Source organism: Meriones unguiculatus, chromosome 1 (assembly GCF_030254825.1).
Source record: "Meriones unguiculatus strain TT.TT164.6M chromosome 1, Bangor_MerUng_6.1, whole genome shotgun sequence".
NCBI classification, from domain to species: Eukaryota; Metazoa; Chordata; class Mammalia; order Rodentia; family Muridae; genus Meriones; species Meriones unguiculatus.
Genome location: NC_083349.1, coordinates 194,803,130 through 194,824,269, shown reverse-complemented (window position 1 = coordinate 194,824,269; position 21,140 = coordinate 194,803,130). Strand labels below are relative to the sequence as shown.

Below are 21,140 nucleotides of genomic sequence, written 5' to 3'. Positions count from 1 at the left end.
TTGTCTGCAAGGCCTGGAAGTCTCTGGAGAAGAGCCCAGGGCCCCCACAGTCTTAAGGGAGCTTCACAATGCTCTAGCTTAAAGCAGATCTGTGTTACCGGTAGGGTCTATAAGATGCTATGCCTCCTGGACCAGCATCCAGGTAACCCTATGTGAGAAGAAAGAACATAAGCTAAGGTAAAACCCTTAATACAGTAAAAAGATTGTGTGGACAGTACCTTCCGGTTCTTCATCTAAACCTCATGTTGCCCTTTTCTGCCCATGGTGGGGAGGGACAAAGGTGGTCTCACTCTAGCTGTCCTGTCTGATACTCCTATCTCAGTAAGAGCCTTGATTTAGTGATTTCCATTGGGGCGTTGAGCCTGCGGCTCTGGGCTACTGGAGCGTACAGAGCTCATCATGAGGAAGAGCACTCGCTGTGGGCGAGGGTCTCTACCTCCTTCTATGGGAGCGCTCGAATCCTGCAATTTTACACAGGCTCAATGCTTCACACGGTGATGAGCTAGCTCATGGGCGGTCCGGAAATGGAGGGACAACTAGAGGCTCAATCAAAGACAAGGCTGGACCCATAAGTGTAGCCTCCAAATTGACACCCGTGAATACTGTGAGGCTTACTGATTTCCTTTCAGATAAAACTGCTGGTGCTAACAATCTAGATATTTGAGTTTCCTCCAAATCAAACTCTACCAGTGTTTTAAAAGGAGGATGTTACAAGAGCAAAAGTAAAGGTGTGAGTGGGGGCTGGGGATGTAGCTTAATGGGTAACACTTGTAGAGCATGATAAAGCCCTGGAGTTCAGTCCACCTGAATGGTACTTAAAACCATCTAGGGAGGAGTTCCCCATGGAGGCTGGAGAGACCACCAAGTGGGGAAGAAGACCCAGTTGTCTTCCCAGCCTCCACACGGCGGTTCACAGCCAGCTCTTGCTGCAGTGTAGGGGATTCTCCCTTTGGTCTCTGTAGGCCTCAGGTACACACATGGTGCATAAACATTTATGCAGACAAAACACTCATACACATAAAAAAAATAACATGAAGAGTACCCCATGGATGGTGGGTGGGTCCCTAAAGACAGAAATATCAACTGTGGCATTCTGCCTTCCTGGAGTAGAAGAAATTGGAATGCAACATCAGTAGAAAGTTAAGACATAGTTGAAGGGCCACATAGTTGGATAGTATGATTATATTTTCATATTGGCACCTAATGTATACTAATTGTTATTCTACCGGAGGATTTTGAACTCCAAGCAAGTGGCTTAGGCTCTCACATATCCATCTCCATTGAACTACTCTGCGAATCTGGTCATTTAGATCAGGAAGTCTAGCAGGTGATGGGTTCGAGAGCCCAGAACCAGTCTGAAGGAAGGAGAGACCAGGATGCTAAAAAACCCAGAAGGTCTTGCCTGATGTGTGCACATTTCTGGCAGTCAAGACCTTTATATGCACTCACTGTCTCTTTGGTTAGATGCCATGATTATGAGAAAAGGTTGCACCTTTGAGAACCAACCACTAAAACCATTCCGAAAATATGTGGTCCACCTTTCAGTCCAAAGACAGCCCCAGAAAGGCCTGCTGGGGGCAGGGGCTGCCGCAAAGCCTCTCTCCCTGGTGTTATGCTGCACATACAAAGCCAAGGAAGGCCAGGAGCTCCTGACACACGCCTTTCATTCCAGCACTTGAGCAGACACAACCAGAGGCAGATGGATCTCTGAGTTTGAGGTCAGCCTTGTCTACAAAGAGAGTTCCAGAACAGCCAGGGCTACACAGAGAAGCCCCGTCTTGAAAAAAACAAAATAAAATATAACAAAAGAAGCCAAGGAAGACTGAACAAGTAAATAAGGGAACAAAATCTCCAGATCAGACAAGCATCAAAAACCTTAAAAGGCCTGGGCTGTAGCTCAATTGGCAGAATGCTTGCTTAGTATATACAAATACTAAGCCAAATACAAATAAATATATAATACAAAGCCAATCAACATATCCATCACCTTAACCGCCTGACCTTTTATGGTAAATTCTTACATTTTTGTTTTTATTTATTTTTCAGACAGGGTGTCTCTATGCAGCCTGAGCACCCTGGAACTCACTACGTAGATAAGAATGGCTTCACACACGGAGATCTGCCGGCCTCTGCCTCTCAAGTGCTGGGACCAGAAGTGTCTGACACCGCGCCTGGCCTCATGGGGTTTGGATATTCACTCTTTAGTTGATGTATGCATGTATGTACATCATGTATTTTACACAGGCTCAGTGCTTCACACGGTGATGAGCTAGCTCATGGGCGGTCCGCAAGTATGGGTCCCCTGCAAGAACAGCAAGCGCTCGTCACTGAGGAGCCCGCTTCCCGCCCCCACAGGAAGGTGCGGGGTTCCCTTGAGCGGGACGCCGGAAACTGAACGCAGGTCTTCTTTAGGAGCAGTGTGTGTCCCTAACTGCTGAGCCATTTTTACAGATTATTGCTACTACAGTTGCCATGCTCTGTAACAAACCACTAAAATATATTCCTCTGTTTAACAGACACCTGGAGCCTCTAGCTAACACCTCCCCTTTCTCCATTCTCTCCTCCCATCAGCCATTGTTAGGCGCCATTCTACTCTGCTTCTATGAGTTCGTCTTCAGAGTTTACATGAAGGAGATCACATGGCATTTGTCCCCCAAGAAGGCAGAATCCTAAGGACATGTCTGCATCTTCAGCTATAATGTTATTAATCACCATAGCCAAAAGATGAAAGCAAACCACACACCTGCCAGCAGATCAATGAACCGATGAAACGCAGTGTCTGTACCCAGTGGGCCGCTACTCGGCTGTAAAGGAGGTGAGAGCGGAGACCCAGCACGCCAGGGGTGAGCCTCTAGAACACTATGCCGAAAGACAGTCCCCGTCACACAGACGCTGCCTACTTCCACTTACACTGTTGTCTGGAGAAGTCTGACTCTTAGAAACACAAAGTGGAATGGTGTTTTCTGGAGGCCACAGAGAAGGGGCGGAGTTTAACAGCATCAAGTTTCAGAGGTCTGGTTTGTGTGCGCGCACGCAAGCACAGACTTGTGTGTAGATGATGGCGGCGTGATCACGCACGGATATGAGTGGATGTGAAAGCCAGAGGTGGGCACTGGGTATCTTCCTCAATCGCTTCTCCTTTACTTTTTGACACAAGGTCTATCACTGAATCTGGCGTTCACTGGACTAGCTGGCCAGCAAGATATAGCAATCTTCCTGTTTCTACCTCCCCATTATGGGCCTGCACACAGGCATGCAGGCTTTTACACGGGACTGGAGTGGAATTAAGGTATTTAAACTTGCAGGGCAAATACTTTGCTGACCGCGTCCTTTCCCTAGGCTGTTTACATTTTGAAGATTAAAATCTTCTGGGGATTGGTTGTACACGCATGTAAATATTCTTGACACTAGTAAGCAAAATGGTTAAGATAATAAATTTTAAAAAGAATTCTTGAGGCTGGGTGCAGTGGGGCACGCCTGTAATCCCAGCACTTTGGGAGGTTGAGGCCAGGAGTGAGTACAGTGAGTCCAGGACAACCAAGGCTACACAGAGAAACCCTGTCTCAAATAAAACAACAACAAACGATCTTATTCTTCTGTGTGTAGGTGTTTTGCCTGCATGTGTGTATGTGCACCACCTGTGTTCTTGCTGCTCTTGGAGGTCAGAAGAGGGCATCAGATCCTGGACCTGCACTTACAGATGGTTGTATACTGCCATGTGGGTTCTCAGAATCGAAGCCAGGTCTAACCTAAAAAGGCGCTTTAAGGAGGATGGCAGCAAAGGAGCTTAGAGTAAGAAGTGGAAACAAGACTCATGGACCCGCCACTGCGATCCAAGATCCAGGTGAGAAAGGTAAATCTAGCTGGGTGCTCAGCTGTGACCCCAGCACTCGGGAGGCAGGGGCAGGCGGGGCTCTGAGTCAGAAGCCAGCCTGGCGTACAGAGCCAGTTCCAGGACAGCCTGTCTCAAAAAACAAACACACACAAAAACAAACAAGTGACCCAAACAGGGCAGCTCATAACCCCAGTAACTCCAGCTCCAGAGGCTCTCATGGCTTCTGTTTGCCTCTGTGGCCACCAACACGTAAGGTACACACACACACACACACACACACACACACACACACACTACAAGCTAAAAAAATTTTTTTTAAAAGAATGGAGCTGGGCATGGTAGTGCATGCCTTTAATCTCAGTACTTGGGAGGCAGAGGCAAGTGGATCTCTGTGAGTTCTAGGACAGCCTGGTCTACAAAGCAAGTTCAGGATAGCCAGGGCTCTGTTAAACAGAAAAACCCTGTCTCAAAAAAAAAAAAAAAAAACCCACCAAGGGTAGGAAAGAGAGACAGGGAGACAGGAATCAGGGAGATAAAATAAAGTGGAATTCTAAAAAGCGCTTGGTTAGATAGTAACATTACTCAAAATCCGGGTTTATAGCTAAGCAAACCCTTGCAACTGGGCAGCAATTTCCTCTCAGATATGGAGTGACAATAATTAATAATGATAATGTAAAAACAGAGCCAGGCATGATGGCACGCCTGTAGTTCCAGCACTCTGGGAGGCAGAAGCAGGTGGATCACTGTGAGTTGAAGGTCAGCCTGGTCTACAAAGCGAGTCCAGGACAGCCAAGGCTATATACACGAGCATCTAGAGTGAGATCTGGTGCCCTTTTCTGGCTGCAGGCAAACATGCAGGCAGAACACTGTATAAATAATAAATAAATAAAATTTTACAAAAAAAAAATAACACTCTTTTAAGTTAAGCCAGATTTTAAAATGTAAAAACAAGAGAGAGCTCTGCGACCTTGTCCATGACCAAGATGGCTGTGAGAATCTCTGTCTCCATCAAGAATGCCTGGGTGAAGGAGACGGTGCTGGTGGTATCCTCTGTCTGGGCCTCACTATGATTATGCCCATGATCATCCCCTCCACCAAGTATGGAGGCATGAGCAGCGGGGCCGCACCCTACAACCACCCAGTGCCTATGCAAGGTGATGGGAACGTGGCCGCGTGCCTACCCACCCCAGCACCTCAGGGCCTAAGCCAGGAATGGCTGAAGAACCTGTGAGCACTCCTGCTGATGGAAGAGGCCCCTTCCCTGTTGCTCTCCAATGAAAATGCGAAACCCAAACCCAAACCAAACAAACAAAACACGTAACAACAACAACAAAACCCAGATGACTTGAAGCATATTTTAAAATCCTTACGAAAACATTTTCCATTTAAACATTAATATTTTTGTTTTAAATTAAGAGTTTGTACATGTATATATATAATAGCAATTAATAAAAAGAAAAAAGAGCCCATGAACTTGAAAGAGAACAAGAAGGAGGATATGGGAGGGTTTGGAGGGAGAAAAAGGACGGGAGAAATGATGTACTTACATCAAAATCTCAAAAGAATAAAAGAAAAAAATTTTAATTAGGGAGCTGAAAAGATGGCTTAAGAGTGGTTAAGAGTGGTTAAGAGCGCTGGCTGCTCTTCTAGATGACCCAGTTTGATTCCCAGCATCCACTTGGTGGCTCACTACTTTCTCTCACTTCAGTTTCAGGGGGATCCAACACATTTTTCTGGCCTCTGCAGAAACTGCACACTCATGGGGAATATGACACGCATAAATAAGATAATTTAAAAATACTAAAGCAGCTGGGTGGGGGGGATACACCTTTAATCTCAGCACTTGGGAGGTAGAGTCAGGTGGATCTATGTGAGTTAGAGGCCGCCTGGTCTACACAGTGAGTTTCAGTACATCCAGGGCTACACAGAGAAACCCTATCAAAAAAATCACACACACACAATTAAACCAGAGTGTTGTAGCCAATATCTGTAACTCCAACAGTCTGAGCTTGAAGCAGGAAGATTACAAGTTCAAGTTTTGAATTAATTAATTACTTAATTAAAAAGTAGAAAGAGTGTATTGATTGGGTGTATTGATTACTTAATCTGTTTCTGTACCTTAGGCATCTTGGATGTGTAAAGATTTGTGTAGCTAAAAGAAATACAGCCAGGTTGGGAAGTAGAACAATCAGAATAATCACCATCATGATTATTAATTTACTGACTATATTATAAAATAGAAATGTAGTGGTCCACTGATTTTGAAGATTTTATCTTGACTGAAAAATTATTTTCAGTCAGACTATACTTACAGTTTAACCTGTTATTAGGATGTTCAGAGTAGAAACAGTTAAGTAAGAAAACTCCATAGTGGTCTTCATGCTGAATGACAAATAATACCAATTTATGTAGCTATCATTGTCCAATCAACTTAGGATCCTTTTTCTGATTTTAGATAATTTGGAGTTAATGTTTTTCATGTAGAAATGCATGATCCTTGGGATTTTATCCCTGGAAACTTTCTCAACTTATTTGTTGAGATAGGGTCTTGCTATGTTGATGAGGCTCAAGGGATCCTCTTGCCTCAGTTCCCCAAGTATCTGGAAGTGGTCACATAAGCCACTGTATCTGGTTTAAGAAAATTTTTTTCTTTTAACATATTTATTTATTATACAGTATTTTGCCTGTATGTGTGCCTACATGCCAGAAGAGGGCACCAGATCTCATTAGAGATGGTTATGAGCCACAATGTGGTTGCTGGAAATTGAACTCAGGACCTTTGGAAGAACAGCCAGTGCTCTTAACCTATGAGCCATATCTCAAGCCCCTCAGAAAACTTTTTAATGATCACTTTAAAATAAATCGAAACACTGGAGGAAAAGTTTTTGATGCCATGTACAGCCAACACAGAAACACATATTATTCATGTGATAGGAGATGGCTTCATTCTAGGAAATTGAATTAATTTTTCCTTAATAGTACACTGTTTGGTGTATAGCTGCCACTGGGTGCAGAGTAGAGACAGAGGGTATGAACTCTATGAACACTATGGAACTTAGCTGCAGAATTCACGGGACCTAGCCAGGATGCGTTAAAATAATGTAGTGTATGAAGGTATGGATGCATATTGTTGAGAAACGTGTCCCCAAGCTCGCAGGGGACAGTCACGGAAGAGGGGGGTCCCAGCGCCTTCCATCAGGCAGGTGCACTGCTGTCCTGCCATCACTAGTGTGGTAGGCACGGAAGCCCGAGTGCTGGGGCTGGGGCTGGGGAAGTGGCTCAGCCAATGCCTGCTCTGCAAAGATGGAGACCTAGTTCAATCTTCAGAGCCTGCATGGGGAGCATAGAAGGGGAAATCCCTGGGGCTCACTGGACAGCCAACCTAGCCCAACTGAACCCCAGGTCCCGATGAGAGATTCTGCCTCAAAGAAACAAGGTGGCTAATTCTGAGCAGTTGAGATTGACCTCTGAACTCTGCGTCCTGTCCACATTTAGGCATTTGCACCAGCACACACACACACACACAAAAGCGTGAAATCTCCAGTGTCACCTGTAACATCTAAGAACATTAGTGTGTGCATCGGTTATTACTACCACAAACCTGTTTATTGATTAAAAAAACACATTGTTTGGTGTGTTGACACCAAAGCTCAAAACCAGAACACTGTTTTTGTGAAAAGGTTCACATGAGCAGGACAGAGTGTTTCTATATGGAAATGGGGTATGGATGATGGGGTAACTGCGGTCCAGGCACCAAAGAAGTCAATCCACTGGGTTTATCTGGGCTCACAGTGCACTTAACAAAAGGCTGAAGTAGCTTTGTTTCAGTAACTTCGATGTAAGAGCCGGGCGTGGTGGTGCGCACCTTTGATCCCAGCACTCAGCGGGGCAGAGGCAGGGGAATTACTGTGAGGTTGAGGCCAGCCTGGACTATAAAGTGAGTCCAGAACAGCCAAGGCTACACAGAGAAACCCTGTCTCAAAAAACCAATAATAGGGGCTGGAGAGATGGCTCAGAGGTTAAGAGCACTGTCTGTTCTTCCAGAGGTCCCGAGTTCAATTCCCAGCATCTACATGGTGGCTCACAACCATCTATACTGGAATCTGATGCTCTCTTCTGTCATGCAAATGATCTACAGACAGAGCACACTTATATGTAAATTAATTAATTAATTAATTAAAAACAATAATGATAATAATTTAGATGTACATTTTATAGTAAGTTGTAGGATAACTTTCCTGGGCTCCTGAAACAGGATCTTACACTAGCTATAGCCCAAGGTGGCCTGAAACTTACTGTGTAGTTCATGGTGGCCTTAAACCTGTGGCAATTGTCCTGCTTTAGCCCCTAATTCTGGAATTACAGGCTTCAGCAGCCTTGATAAAGTTTTATTGACACAAGCATCCTTTTCAGATATAGAAGCTAATGGTAATCAGCTCTAAACTAAAGGTTTCAACTCAAGAAAATGCAACTCAAGATATGCAGGCTCATAAGCTTGAAGTACAAAAACAGGTATGACCAGGTTCAGAGAATGTGTGAGGTCACTGAACTAAGACTTTAATGGGACAGATTGTGCCATGTTGGTGTCATTTATTACATTTCAGAGGAAAGAAATCTAAGAAAAATTAGAGCTTCTCAGCCAGGTGTGTGGTGCACGCCTTTAATCCCAGCACTCAGGAGACAAGCAGGTGGATCTCTGAGTTACGTGGTGAGACCTTGTCTCAAAACCGAACAACAAAATCAGTGTATCACATGTTGGACAGTGTTCAAATGCAGCAGTCAAACTCTAGAAGAGTTGTGTGGAGGCTGAAAAGATGACTCAGTGGTTAAAAGGACTTCCTGCTTTTGGAGGCCCAAAAGGCAGATCCCAGCGCTCATGACTGAGCAGCTCACAAGCACCTATAACTCCAGCTCCATGAGATCCGATGCCAACTTCTGGCCCCAGCAGGCAGCCATCTGTATGCACATCTACACAGAGACACACAGGCATGAATAAGTTCTTTAAGCTAGAAGACATGTGTGATCTCCCCGTAGTAAGTAGCAAGGAGGCACTGAGAAGTCTGGCCGTACACAGTTGCTGGAATTATCCAGGGAAGTGTTCAGAACGCATAGTCCTTGAAAACCATCATTCAAGAAGAATCTGTGAAACATAAGCTTTGGAAGTGAAGCTGCCTGTTAGCAGCCCTCTTTTCAGTCACATTTGTCTATTCTGCCCCTGGACTGCTCTAAACATGGACAGGTGGACGGGTGGACAGGTGGGCAGGTGAGGTGCTTCCTGTATAGAATTCATCTCTGATGTGACACTTGCAAGATGTGTACAAAAAGGGAGGGGCAAAGTGCTAGCACCCAAGCCGACCCGCACGGCCGAGAGGAAGTGTCACTGCCGTGGAGGCTTCCTCTGGGCAGCCAATGCTGATTCCTGAGGGGAGGCACATGTAGCACGTGGACCAATTCCTGAATAGGATTCCAAGCTGTACCAAGTCCTACTGACATCTGGGGTCATGGAGCATGCCCATCCCCTGCCCGAGGTGGAGGCTACTTTTCTCTCTCTCCATCTGAGCTTGGACCTCCCAGCAGAGGTTAGTTATCTTTGATTTGTGTCCCCACAGTCCCATCCTGGACTTTTTCCCTTGAGAAACATTGTTTACACTGACTAATGACCCCTTGTTTGTTTTCCCACTTGTTCTTTCATAACCTGGGGGCCCTTTGGAACCAGGTCTGCATCTTTATTCCTGATGTGGAGCAACACAGAACATACTGGTTGGACGGTTGAACGAACTAGCCCATTCTGTTTGCTTCTCAGCCTACTCGTGTGCTCATGGATGACTTATCTGTGGAACTGTCTCATGTGTTTGTCCTGGTTAAGGTTAGAATATGGCCAACAGGGCTGGAGATGGCTCAGAGGTTAAGAGCACTGCTTGCTCTTCCAGAGGTCATGAGTTCAATCCCCAGCAACTACATGGTGGCTCACAACCATCTATAATGAGATCTGGTGCCCGCTTCTGGATTTCAGGGGTACATGCAGGCAGAACATTGTATACATAATAAAATAAATAAATGTAAAAAGAAAAAGAAAACCACACTTAATTTAAAAAGAGAGAGGAAGAGAACATGGACAACAATGGCCTTGATGCCTAACAGAGCTTCCCAAGGAGAAGAGGTTCTTGAACATATATACAACTGGAACATCAGAAAAGCCTGTCTGGAAAGACTGAGATGAAAAAGGAGGACAAGCATGGAAAGAGGAAATATCTAGAAATATCTCTTCAAGGCAACATGGGGCTGATATCTTGACCAGAGTTAAGGAATCAAAGACAAAGGTCAGAGAATCTAAAAGGAGGAAGGAATATTTATTGGGACCAGGTGGAACCCTGATGCCACCAAAGCCCCTGTGAATGCAGACAGGAAATCAAAAGAGGGTGTGAAGGAATTAGCTGGTGTCAATAGAATGTCTCTATCAACCGAGTTTTATTGTTTCCTAAGTGAATCTGAGATGACTCTTTCTCATAACAAAGCAATGAGATCGTGGGTAAGATAGACAGGGAAAGAGTCTCTCTTATGAGAGTGGGAGAGCCAGCAGACATCAAGGAGGGATGTAGGCAGATACCCTGAGACAATCCAAGATCTGAGGGCAAGAAAGATACTAATGGCTGATTCCAGTCAGCGTTGTCCTGCTAGTGGGAAAGCTGGCCAGAATACACTGTTCTTAAGAAGCAGTGGTTTCCCTACCAGGGAACAGTGCATCTAAGAATGTCTGAAGATGTCCATGGTCCTTACTGTGGCTCACACACCTGGTGCCGCCAGCCTCAGCTTTTACAGTGATTGATCACGGCATTACAGGAAAGGAATGAGTGGCCCATTCTGTGGACCCAGAGGGATCTGGAGGAGAGCAACCCCAGCTTGCTTCTTTATGTGCACCTGTAGACTCTGCCTAGCAAGGCAGTAATGACCATCCTCCGAGAGCCAGGTGACAAGACCTTCCTCCACTTCTGCCCTTTCTGGTCCAAGCTCCCCAGAACGCTGTCCTTCCTCTGTTTTCATTGGGATGGCTTAGCTCTTTCTTGAGACACACAATTCCAGACTCTACTGACCTAGGCTGGGTCTAATGGTAAGCCCTGGCTGAGGACTAACTCCAGGGATGGGCCCACCCATGCCCTCACAGGTACCAGTCTGCGGTTTGTGACAGGGAAGTTACCTCCTCGGCCCTCACTGGCAGCCGGCTTCACTTGGATCGGACGATTCATCTGAAAGACATGGGGCCAACACACTCATTTATCATGACTGCCTGGTCCCAAGACCTCCTTCTTTCTTCCCACTGGGCTTCTCCGGCTCTGAGCCCCTGTCCCCTCTGTGGTCTGCACCCCTCCACTCCCATAGGGATTACAGACTCTCTCTCTCCTTCCTTAAACCCAGGTATTTAGACAGCGCTGGAACCTGAAGAGGCAGGGGTGGGGGATGCAGCGGCCAAAGACGCTCTTCTGTCGTGGGCTCAGCGCACTGCAGGTGGTGCCTGGTTCTCAGGCCCCCTGACCTCCATAAAGGCTTGGAGTGAGAGGAACTGGGTGGGAGGGAGGGGGTAATGCTATAGCACATTTGTGGTTTATGTCTGCGGCTGAGAAGATAGCTGTATGGTATTTAGATTAAACACTCGGGGACTCAGACTCGGTGCTATGCACCCCTAACTCTGCCATGTCCCAGTTGTAGGAGTTTACACAAGCCATTGTCTCAGTTCACTAATAGGGAAAACGTTCCCAACTGCCTGTGCCATGACCGTCTCTGTACTTGCCCCTCCTGGCACCACTTTCTTCCTGCTCCTCTCTCTTCCACTTCTTCCTGGATCGCCTCACCGCACCCACAGCCTCAGCAGCTATCCACACAGGGATGACTCAGACCTCTGCATCTCCAGCCCACGTTCTCTCCTGAGCCTCACACCCATGTCTCCAGCTGCTCACTGGACATCATGGCTAGCAAGGCCCACTGGCCTCCCCACTCAACACACCAGAACCCAAGCTCGTCTTTCCACCCAAACTCAGTCCTCCATCACTCAGGGTATAAACCTAGAAATCAGCTTAACTTTCCCCCCAACCCTTCCCTCCTCCAGCCAGCTTCACCTGTTAATTCAAGGATTCCCTGCTCAGATGTGGTTAAAATCACCTGGGAACCATATTAGATTCTTAAAGTGGGGGACTGAATAACCTGGAAAAGCTCCTAGGTGATTTAATATATACCCCCACCTTCCCGTCCCCCAACCACCCTAAGTGAATTCATGATTGAATCCCCATCTCACCTTCCTCTCATAGGTGTTGTGGGGATCACATGAGGTAATGGGGGTGCAGAAGGTCTTGGTAAACTGCCAAGAGCTGGGTGCGTGGGATGTGGGGGATTGATGTTGGGGGCAGACAGCTGAGTGCCGGGAGGAAGGGACAGCGGCCTTCCTGTTCCTGGAGGAAGGGGTGACTGATGCCCATCTGGCCTGAGAAGGTGATGCTCTGACCCCCTCCCCTCAGGAAACGGACTGCTGCTACACCAATCAGGGGCCACTCCATCCCTTCCAATGTGCTCGTTGCCGAGACAACAGGCAGCTTCCTGTTACCATAGCCACAAGTGCTACCCAGTAACCATGGTAACACCCTGGCAGTCACAGCTGAGCAATTTCTTTGGATCAAATTTTGGGATGGGAGGGGTGAGGAAGACTCATTAAAAAAAAAAAAAGAAAAAAGAAAAAGAAAGGAAAACAAGCCAAGCCTGAACCGTTGTAATCCTCCCTCCGCCCGAGGCTCTGACACACCGCCCTCTGGTAGTGGAGCACCTGCAGTGTACCAGGCTGTGGGTGGGCCGAGACACCGACAGGACTCAGGTTGTAGTCTAGAGGGGATGACAGATCAATCCAAGCAGATCAGGGCGAGCTGGACAGGTCTGGACTGGCCTGGACCAGGGGCCAGGAGGACAGGACCAGTCCCTAGGCATGGCCACCTGCGAGTGTGGAGGAGAAACCAAGAGACAGAGCTATGGAGAGTAGAGACATGGGGAGAGATGAAAAAACACAGCAAGACAGAAATTATGGAAGAAAGTAAGAGACAGACCTAGAAAGGGGCAAAGAGAGAGAGTTACTGGTGAGAATGGTAAGGAAAGGAAGGCAGGGGGCCAGACAGCAGGTCCAGGGGAGCGCAGAGAGCCTAGCAGGAGAAAGGAAAAGGGCAGAAGCCTGATCTGGAGGTCATTGAGAGTGAGCAAAACCATCATTATTTTATTAGTTCTTAAATAGATCCTGAGGATTTTCTCCAGAGCCTAGAGTGACGAGGGCATGTGACAGCAGCCGTTTCCATGGTAGCTCCTGGCTGGGTTTCCCGGGAGATGTGCTCATTGGTGCTCTGGGAGGGTGCTCCTTTTCCTCCCCCGACCACCTGACCTTTCAGTGGAGAGTGGATATCGGGTGGTAGATATGAATCCCTGCATGGGCTCACATGGTCCAGGCCTCGGAGGGCAAGGCCTCTGTCAGTTATGCATACTGCCAACTTTTCCTGGACCCTGCAATGAGCCCCAGTGATGCTTAGGTGGAAACTCCCTTCATAGTCTCACAGAGACGATAAGGCCCCCATCTTCTGACAGCACACCAGGTGCCAAGCCTCTTCTTGGGACTCTCTCCATATGTCTTCAAATCGTTCTAACCTTTCCAGGAGGAAGTGCTGCTGTCCGCATACTAAGGCTGAGAAAGCGTCGGGGGAGAAGCTCATTTGTCCAGGACCACATGGTGTGTTCTCTGGGATTCACCCCAGGCCTGCCCGACAGTGAAGCTTGTGACTTTTGTACCCTTCTGCTCAACTCTGTATTTTTATTTGTCTTTTCGTTTTTAAGATATTCACGATGTAGCTGAGGCTGTTCTAGAACTTGCTAGTAACCTAGGATAGCCTCAAACTCATGATCCTCCTGCCCCAGCCTCCTGACTGCTGCCCAGCTCAAGTCTACTGTGTATCTGTCAATGTATACATGTAGTTGTGTGTGTGTGTGTGTGTGTGTGTGTGTGTGTGTGTGTGTGTGTGAAGGTCAGACTTGGTATCAGGCCTCTTCCTCACTCTATAAAAAGATTTATTAGTTTTTATTTTATGTTATGGGTGTTTTGTCTCCACATGTATGTGCGCCTCATGTGTGTACATGGTGCACACAGAGACAAGAGGAGAGCATCAGATCCTTGGAACCATTGTAACAGATGGTTGTAAACTTCCACGTTGATGCTGGAAGAACAGCCAGCGTTCTTAACCAAGATTCCCTGTATCTTTTTTTTTTTTTTTAAATGACTTACTTATTTTTACTTTATGTGGATTGGTGCTTTGCCTGTATGTATGTCTGCATGAGGCTGTCAGATCCTGGAGTTACAGACAGTTGTGAGCTGCCATGTGGGTGGGTGCTGCCAATTGAACCCGGATCCTTCAGAAGAGCAACCAGTGCTCTTACCCACTGAGCCATCTCTCTAGGCTCTATCCTTTTTTTTTTTTTTTTTTTTTTTTTCAGACAGGGTCTCTTACTAAACCTGGAGTTCTCTGATTCAGCTAGATTGGCTGCCCAGCAAACCAAGGGATTTCCTGCACCCATGGGATTACAGGACCGTATCATTGCTGTTGGCTTTGGATGTAAGTTCTGGGGGATCAGACTCAAGGCCCCCATGCCTGCACAGAAAGCACCTGACTGACTGACCCGCATTTCCAGCATTCAGCCCCATTCCTAAGACATGAATGCAAATAATGAAACACGGAAGTACCAGGGCCTCGGAGACAACGCAAGATGAGCTATGAGTGAGGCTGGCTGCCCCTGGAGAGGCGGACACAGGAAAGAATCCATTAAGACTCAGTGTTTGACCTGGGCCTCATAGGTCAGAGTGGGTAGAGAGTGGGAGAAGCAGGGCTGGCAGCTGAGCATTCTGAACAGCTAGAGCAGACTGGGAGCATCAAGTAGAAAGAACAAGCTTCAGCCCTGGAAGGACAGATTGCTTGGGAGATGGATGGGAACTTAAGTCCTGGTTACATCATTGGCAACTTCTCTGAGGTCTTTGAGACTCACAAGAGAAGGAATCATGGCCCTATGCTTCAGGGTTCTGGCGGAAATTACTATGGGCATATCTTAGCAGGTATGCCAGATATGGTAGGTTTTGTTTATCTTTTTGTGTGCCTCCTTGTGTCTTTTTTGATTTTTTTTTTTAATTTTTTGTTTTTTGTTTTTATTTTGTTTTGGTGAAAGAGCATGAAACTGAGAGGCAGGAAAGGGCCAGATCAGGGAAATCTATAAAATGCATGTCAATGATTTTGACTTGGATATATTTCACCAATATATCCAGGGAGGAATTTTAAAAGGAAGAGAGGAAGTAATCTGGTCTGTTAATTCTTAGAAAGCATCTCATAAGTTGTCCTGGTACAGAGAGAGGCTTGGGAAGGGAGTGAGAAGAGGCAGGAAGGTCAATGATGCAGGCGGGAGGGCAGGGTGACTTGGACCACTATAGAAAGACATGGAGAGAAAAGGATCTAAACTAAAAAGGTTGGAGCAGAGGGAAGAGGACCTGTGGCTGACGCCAGGTGTCTGGCTCAGGAATTGGGAGAGTACTGCTTCCCAGGCTCTGAGGCTCAGCCATTACGGGAGCACCTGCCGTTTAGGTAAGATACTCACGGTTGGAGGAGAAAGCTGCTCGTGGAAGCTACTGGGCAACCCTGTCTGCTTTAGTTCTGCCATAAACAGGGGAAGGACCTAGGGTGCATACAGAAAAGGGGGCGCTGACTCCTCAACCACGAACTTGCTATGGGATTTCAGGTGAGCCTTCAGCTTGGCTGATCACCTGTTCCCCTAAGAGTTTCCCACCAGTGTCAGGGCCCTGAAGGTGAAATGAAGGTGGAGAATATCGGAGAGGAGAGAACAACTTACTCTAGGAAGCAGGGTGAGGAAGGTCAGGGGCCATACAGACCTGCACAAGACACCAGCAAGCCCAAAGGAAGCAATATGGATCCCACTTCTCTGACAGACTTGTCTGAATGCCCGTCTTTGGGCTGGTTGCTCTGTTCTGACTTCTATCCTTCACTCAGCATCCCCTTCCCATAGGAAGAGGGTTTATCAGTATTCCTCTGAGAAGGACTGTTGGTGAGGGGTCATGCGGGTCAAAGGAGAGTATGGCGAACATCAACATGGCCGTTTTCAGTACTTGGTTCTACCACGCTTCTTTTAATCCCACTGGCTATCAAATCATATCAGTTCTAGAGTCTACATGCATGCCATGAGCCCATCCTCCCCCCTCTCCATTCCCGTACTACCCCAGCACCAGCCCCATCCCAGCCCCAGGCTGCCTGCTTCACCATCCCCCACACGTAAGCAACACTGTCCTGTAGGGCCATCTTGCCTCCACTGTTGCTCAGACTTCACTCTGTGGCTAGAGAAAACTTTAAAACTTCATCCCTAACTCTTTCTTAGGTCTACGCATGACTGACTGTGAGAAGCCTGAGCAGACTTGTGGGACCTGTCTCCTCTGGTATTCAACGTGCACAATGGTCCCTGCTCACACAGCTGGGACACAGCTGGGACACAGCTTCCTGTCAGTTCTGACATTATGCTCAAGTTTTTAGAAGTGGCCCCTGGCTTTTAGGTTTTTAGAACCTCAGACATAAAGAAATCATCTGATAACATCTTTTCTGAAAAGACTCTCCTTTCTCCCCACTCCTGGGGGAAGCATGCATGCCTAGGGGTAATTCCAGCGGCTGCAAAGAATCACTTCTGAGATGGAAGCTTCTTGAGGGCACGGCTTGGTCTATAGAATGTAGCTGGACTTAACACCTATTTTCTCTCTTTTTCTCCAAAGCTGTTTTGCACAGGATACAGCTTGTGCAAGCAAACCATTCCTCTACTTGATTATACCTGCCTCCTTCCTAGTGTCTGAAGGGGCAATGAAGTCATGGGCAGGGAGATGGACCAACAAGGGATACCCTCTGACCTCATTCTCTTCCTGTGGATTCTAGAACTACAGTTCAGCAGCTGCATCAGGAAGAAGCTTCAGGAACTGGGAGGCAGGAGGGACAGGCGGCTGCTGGCTGAAGAAGTTCTGCATAAGGGGCTCAGCTTCAGCGGGTGGCAGAGACTGGCGGACGGTAAACGGAGGGGATCCGAGAGCAGGTTTCATTCTAGAACAATCTGTGCTACATCCCGTGAAGATTCGCGGTTTCTTTTGGGGCATTCACTCAGCTTTACAGGTTTCCTTCCCCTTACAGTCCAGCCGGATTCCAGCAAAAAGGCAGGTAGAAGTCTTATTCCTGTTTCTCCAGCAGGTGGCAGCTATGCCCAAGACCCAGTGCTACACAAGCTGGGTGCCTGTTCCTCTCTGGTGAAAGTTGCTTCTGGCCCTGGCAAGCTCAGAGGAAAGATTGATGGCATGGATGCTGCCGGGGCTAGCCAACAGTGCCATTGATTTTCATTTAGGAGGATAATTAAATATTAATTTTCACTTTGTTAAGTTGAAAAGGGTGAATCAAGCCAATCCTGGCAGTCACAGAGGGAGCCAGGCTACACTGGAGGTCTGCAGATGGCAGGGTGGAAGAGGGCAGAAGTCCTCAGTGGCTATACCCCCAGAAACTAAGAGCCCCATCTGCTACCAAGTTAGCTCATGTAATAGTGGGGCAATTAAATGACTAGACTGAGTGGACTAAATGACCAGAGCGCTTTGTACATGAGCTTGGGCAGCTCACTGGAAGACTCAGGCTTCTCATCTGTAAGATGGGGGACCAGTAACAATACCTTCTTCACAAAAGATTCCATGACTCGGAACACATAAAGCGCCATTTTTATCGGTGCTGATGACACAGGTTATTACTGTCTTGCTCTTCTCAGAAAGCCTGACAGGTCTCTAGAGCTTTGTCGTCCTTGCCAAGCGGTGTCCACTCTTGTAAAAACCCCACAGGCACTGTTCTCTTCTTTGGAAGCCTTTTCCTCCAAAGCCCATCTCAATTTACTCAGGGCTTTTCGGGTAAGGCTCCAAGTCTCCGAATCTTGTTTCCGCTTCAGCAGCAGCCTGGCCCAGGCTCTCTTGAGTCCTCCCCCGTAGGTCCGTCCACTTCACACTCCCCTGTTTCTCCCAGCTTTGAATTTTTAACCACTGTTTCCTGCATGGACATTCCAGGCTGTCTCGTTGCCTGTACTAGTGGCAGGAATGGTTTGCTCCCACGATTAGATGAATGACGTTTCCTACACCGCTCCAACTAGTGTTACTGTTTCAGTACCGCTATTCCTACAGCCAGCTAACCCATGCTGCGTGCTTCCTTTCCACTGAGCTATGTACTTCACACAACTGAGCACATCCACCCATGAATTCAGCCTTAGAGGTGAGGAAACTCACGTTTTATCTTTTTTTTTTTTTTTTTTGGAGACAGGGTCTCACTACATAGTCCTGGTTATCTTGGAATTCACTATATTGGACTCAAACTCACAGAGCTCTTTCTCCCTCTACCTCCAAAGTGCTGGGATTAAAGGTTTGAAACTTGTCCAGGGTCACAGAGTTGGTGAGTGGCTGGAAAGCTCCGATTCACAGAACAAAGCTGAGGTGGGTACCTGTTTCTTATTCTCACTGATCTTGCTCTTGACACTTTCGACCATCTACAGAAAACCAAGTCCTTTGTCAAGATCTTAAGACAACAGTCATATTTAATGGGATTTTTCTTACTACATTCCAATGAGATAACTTGTTAGTACAGCCCACTCCCTGTAGGTGAGAAAACTGAAGCTTGAGTCAAAGCAAATGTAGAAGTGACACAGGTGAGATTCAAATCTAAGTCTGAAAGATGTAAAATCAAGTATCTTTAATGGTATCATGTTACGATGCCTTCATAGTAAAATATCACTAAATTCTTCCTTCTCCAGATATAAATCTGCAATTTGTTTGCACATATCTCATGATATATTTGTCTTTCTGCCTTTTTTCTATCCCAGTCTCTTTCTAGACCAAAGGTGTCCTTAAGTCTAAAATGGATGTTGTCTTAGACTTTGCCTGCTCATGACATTTGAATATTGCTCCTTTTCTAGACCAATGCTCCTCACATAGGAGAAAATGAGGCTGAGAACATGGCTTCCTTCTGGCAAGCCATGCTAAATCCTGTCACTACCACTTGCATGGTAGTTTCTGATTTTCTTTTTCTTGTGACCACATCATATAATCCTGAGTGCCTATAAGAAAAAGAAGTCTCTTTTAACTTTAGTTATTTTTATAATATGGTGAGAAAAGAATTCTGGTGAGTCAAGGTACCCCAAAAGTATTCAGGGAAAAGACCACAGGAAAGTACCATCCATGAGCACAAGGCTGGAGAAGAGAGGATACTAACTCAGGGAGCCTGTGCTGTCACGACATACGCGCTGCAGTAGTGAGAAATAATAAGAAACAGCGATTTCAGCCCAAGTGGGAAATCCTAACTTAGCTCACAACACTGGTGTCTCTTCCAAAAGATGGGCTAGAACACTTGGCCCAAGTGTCTTGAGCCTTTTTTTTTTTTTTTTTTTTTTTTTTTTTTTTTGAGCCAGAAGACTGAGTGTAAAATAAGCCCTCTCCTGGGTAGGTGACCCTGCTTCTAGGTGCTGGTGCCATTCAACCCCATATGGTGCTTTGGCATGCCTGTGGAGCGCTGCCCCAAGCTGGGGCGATGCCCCCTCGCCCACCCCACCCTGGCCGACTTACCCCTGGCAGGGTCTTCTGCTCGTGCAGTGCACTCTGGGCCTTGAGAGCAGAGTCCCGGGCGCAGTAGGTGAGGAAGGCACAGCCTGAGGAGGAAAAGCCCGGCTCAGCGAGTTTTCAGAAACCCTAAACACTCTTCTCAGTAAGATCCAAGTGAGTTAACAGACTTGGGATCATTGTCCTGTAAACATGAATACTGCCCTGTGAAGCATTCTGTGGGGGAAAAGGCTTCATGTGCCGGGAACCTACGTTCCAAGCTCTGGCTTTCTCTCGTCTTCTCCTGGCCTTCTGTCCAAGAAACATATGTGTCCAGACATCATGTGCCCATTCAATCCCACAGCTCTCCTCCCCACTCCATCCATAAGTCCTGTCTGGGTTAAACCTCCCTAAGCGGCTTTGCCTTCTTCTTCAGTGCAGTGCCCTGCCCTCCCAAACACCATCTATTTCAGACATAGACTCATAGCCTTCAAGGATCAGCCTTCACTCCTTCCCAACCCACTTCCAAGTGACAGAAAAGAGGAAGATGAAGGGTTGAAAGCCAACTATGTCCCAAGACTTCCTAAGTTTGAAGTTGGGGAATGGATTTGATTTGAGACTTGGCTCAGGTTGAAGGGCTTCCTGTGAGTAGAAAATTCCAGAAACTCCCTAAAACCCTATCCAAGGATGAGACAGGACCTCTTAAAGGGTTGTTTGTGACCCAGCTTGGGCTCCTCTAACAGAACTGCAGTTATTGGGGCAGGGAAGGAGTCTGCGTTGAGCTAAAGAGTGGAGCCTACTCTCCCGCGGTGTTCAGCTGTGGAATCTGCAGTCTTCTAGAAAACACCAAAGGAGGTAGCTCTTCCTTTCCAACATTCACGGAGAAGTCATCCATCGGGAAGCTACCCAATGCTTACTAATTCTGGTTGGGCATTGTAATGGGTTAGAGATGGACAGTTCTTGGAGGTTAGATGTCATGAGGAGAACCTGACTCTGTCTGCAGACGTTGAGGACTGTCTTCAAAAAGACACTGAGGGCAGGGATATAACACAATGGTAGAGTTCTTGCTTAGCATATGTGAGGCCTTAGGTTCAAACCCCAGCAAATGACGATGGTAAGACAGAAGACATAATTTCTCAAGAACAGGAACAGTGAAGCCTTTAGAGCCAGGTGAGAAGAGATGTGGTTATTTCAGGTGTGAGGAATGAAAACTGACCCAGAAAGTGATGTGTTGGAGAAATGGATAGAAGGCTAGACTTGAAAGTATGAGCAGAGTAGCTAGTGAGGTTTGCAGGGATTTGGCTACATTTATTGAGGTACAGACCTCAATAAATTTTGTACTCTTCCTTGAGAGCAATGGAGAGTCACTAAAGGGCTTTCACTAGGGTTGTGCCAAGCTAAGGTCTGTATTTTCAAAATGAACCATTTGAATAGAAGGAGAAGGACCAAAAGAAGGGTACACTCATGTGGGACCCACCAGGAGCTGGTGTAGTTTTCCACTCAGGTAGCTGACTAGAAAAGCAAATGGGAAATATTTCTTATTTTATTTCTATTTTCCGTGGCGTCACCTCTGTAAGATGGATGGATTGCCTACTGTTTACTGAGAACTCCTAGACAAAGTCCTGTCATATCAATAGAACAACC

General features: G+C 46.8%; 1 protein-coding gene across 6 annotated transcripts in view; it reads right to left on the bottom strand.

The window, feature by feature from the left end:
- Celf6 (CUGBP Elav-like family member 6) overlaps window positions 1–21,140 on the bottom strand; it is a 30,545-nt gene that overhangs the window by 6,857 nt on the left and 2,548 nt on the right. For 4 of the 6 annotated variants that reach the window (XM_060375218.1, XM_021638827.2, XM_021638829.2 and 1 more), the window contains exons 2-3: window positions 19,524–19,606; window positions 11,031–11,079 (exon numbers count right to left, since the gene is read on the bottom strand). In XM_060375218.1, coding sequence (XP_060231201.1) covers window positions 11,031–11,079; window positions 19,524–19,606 — 132 coding nt within the window. Of the gene's footprint in view, window positions 1–11,030; window positions 11,080–12,122; window positions 12,400–12,644; window positions 12,771–19,523; window positions 19,607–21,140 lie in introns of those variants that run through there. The other 2 variants (XM_060375250.1, XM_060375241.1) reach the window with 2 other exon arrangements.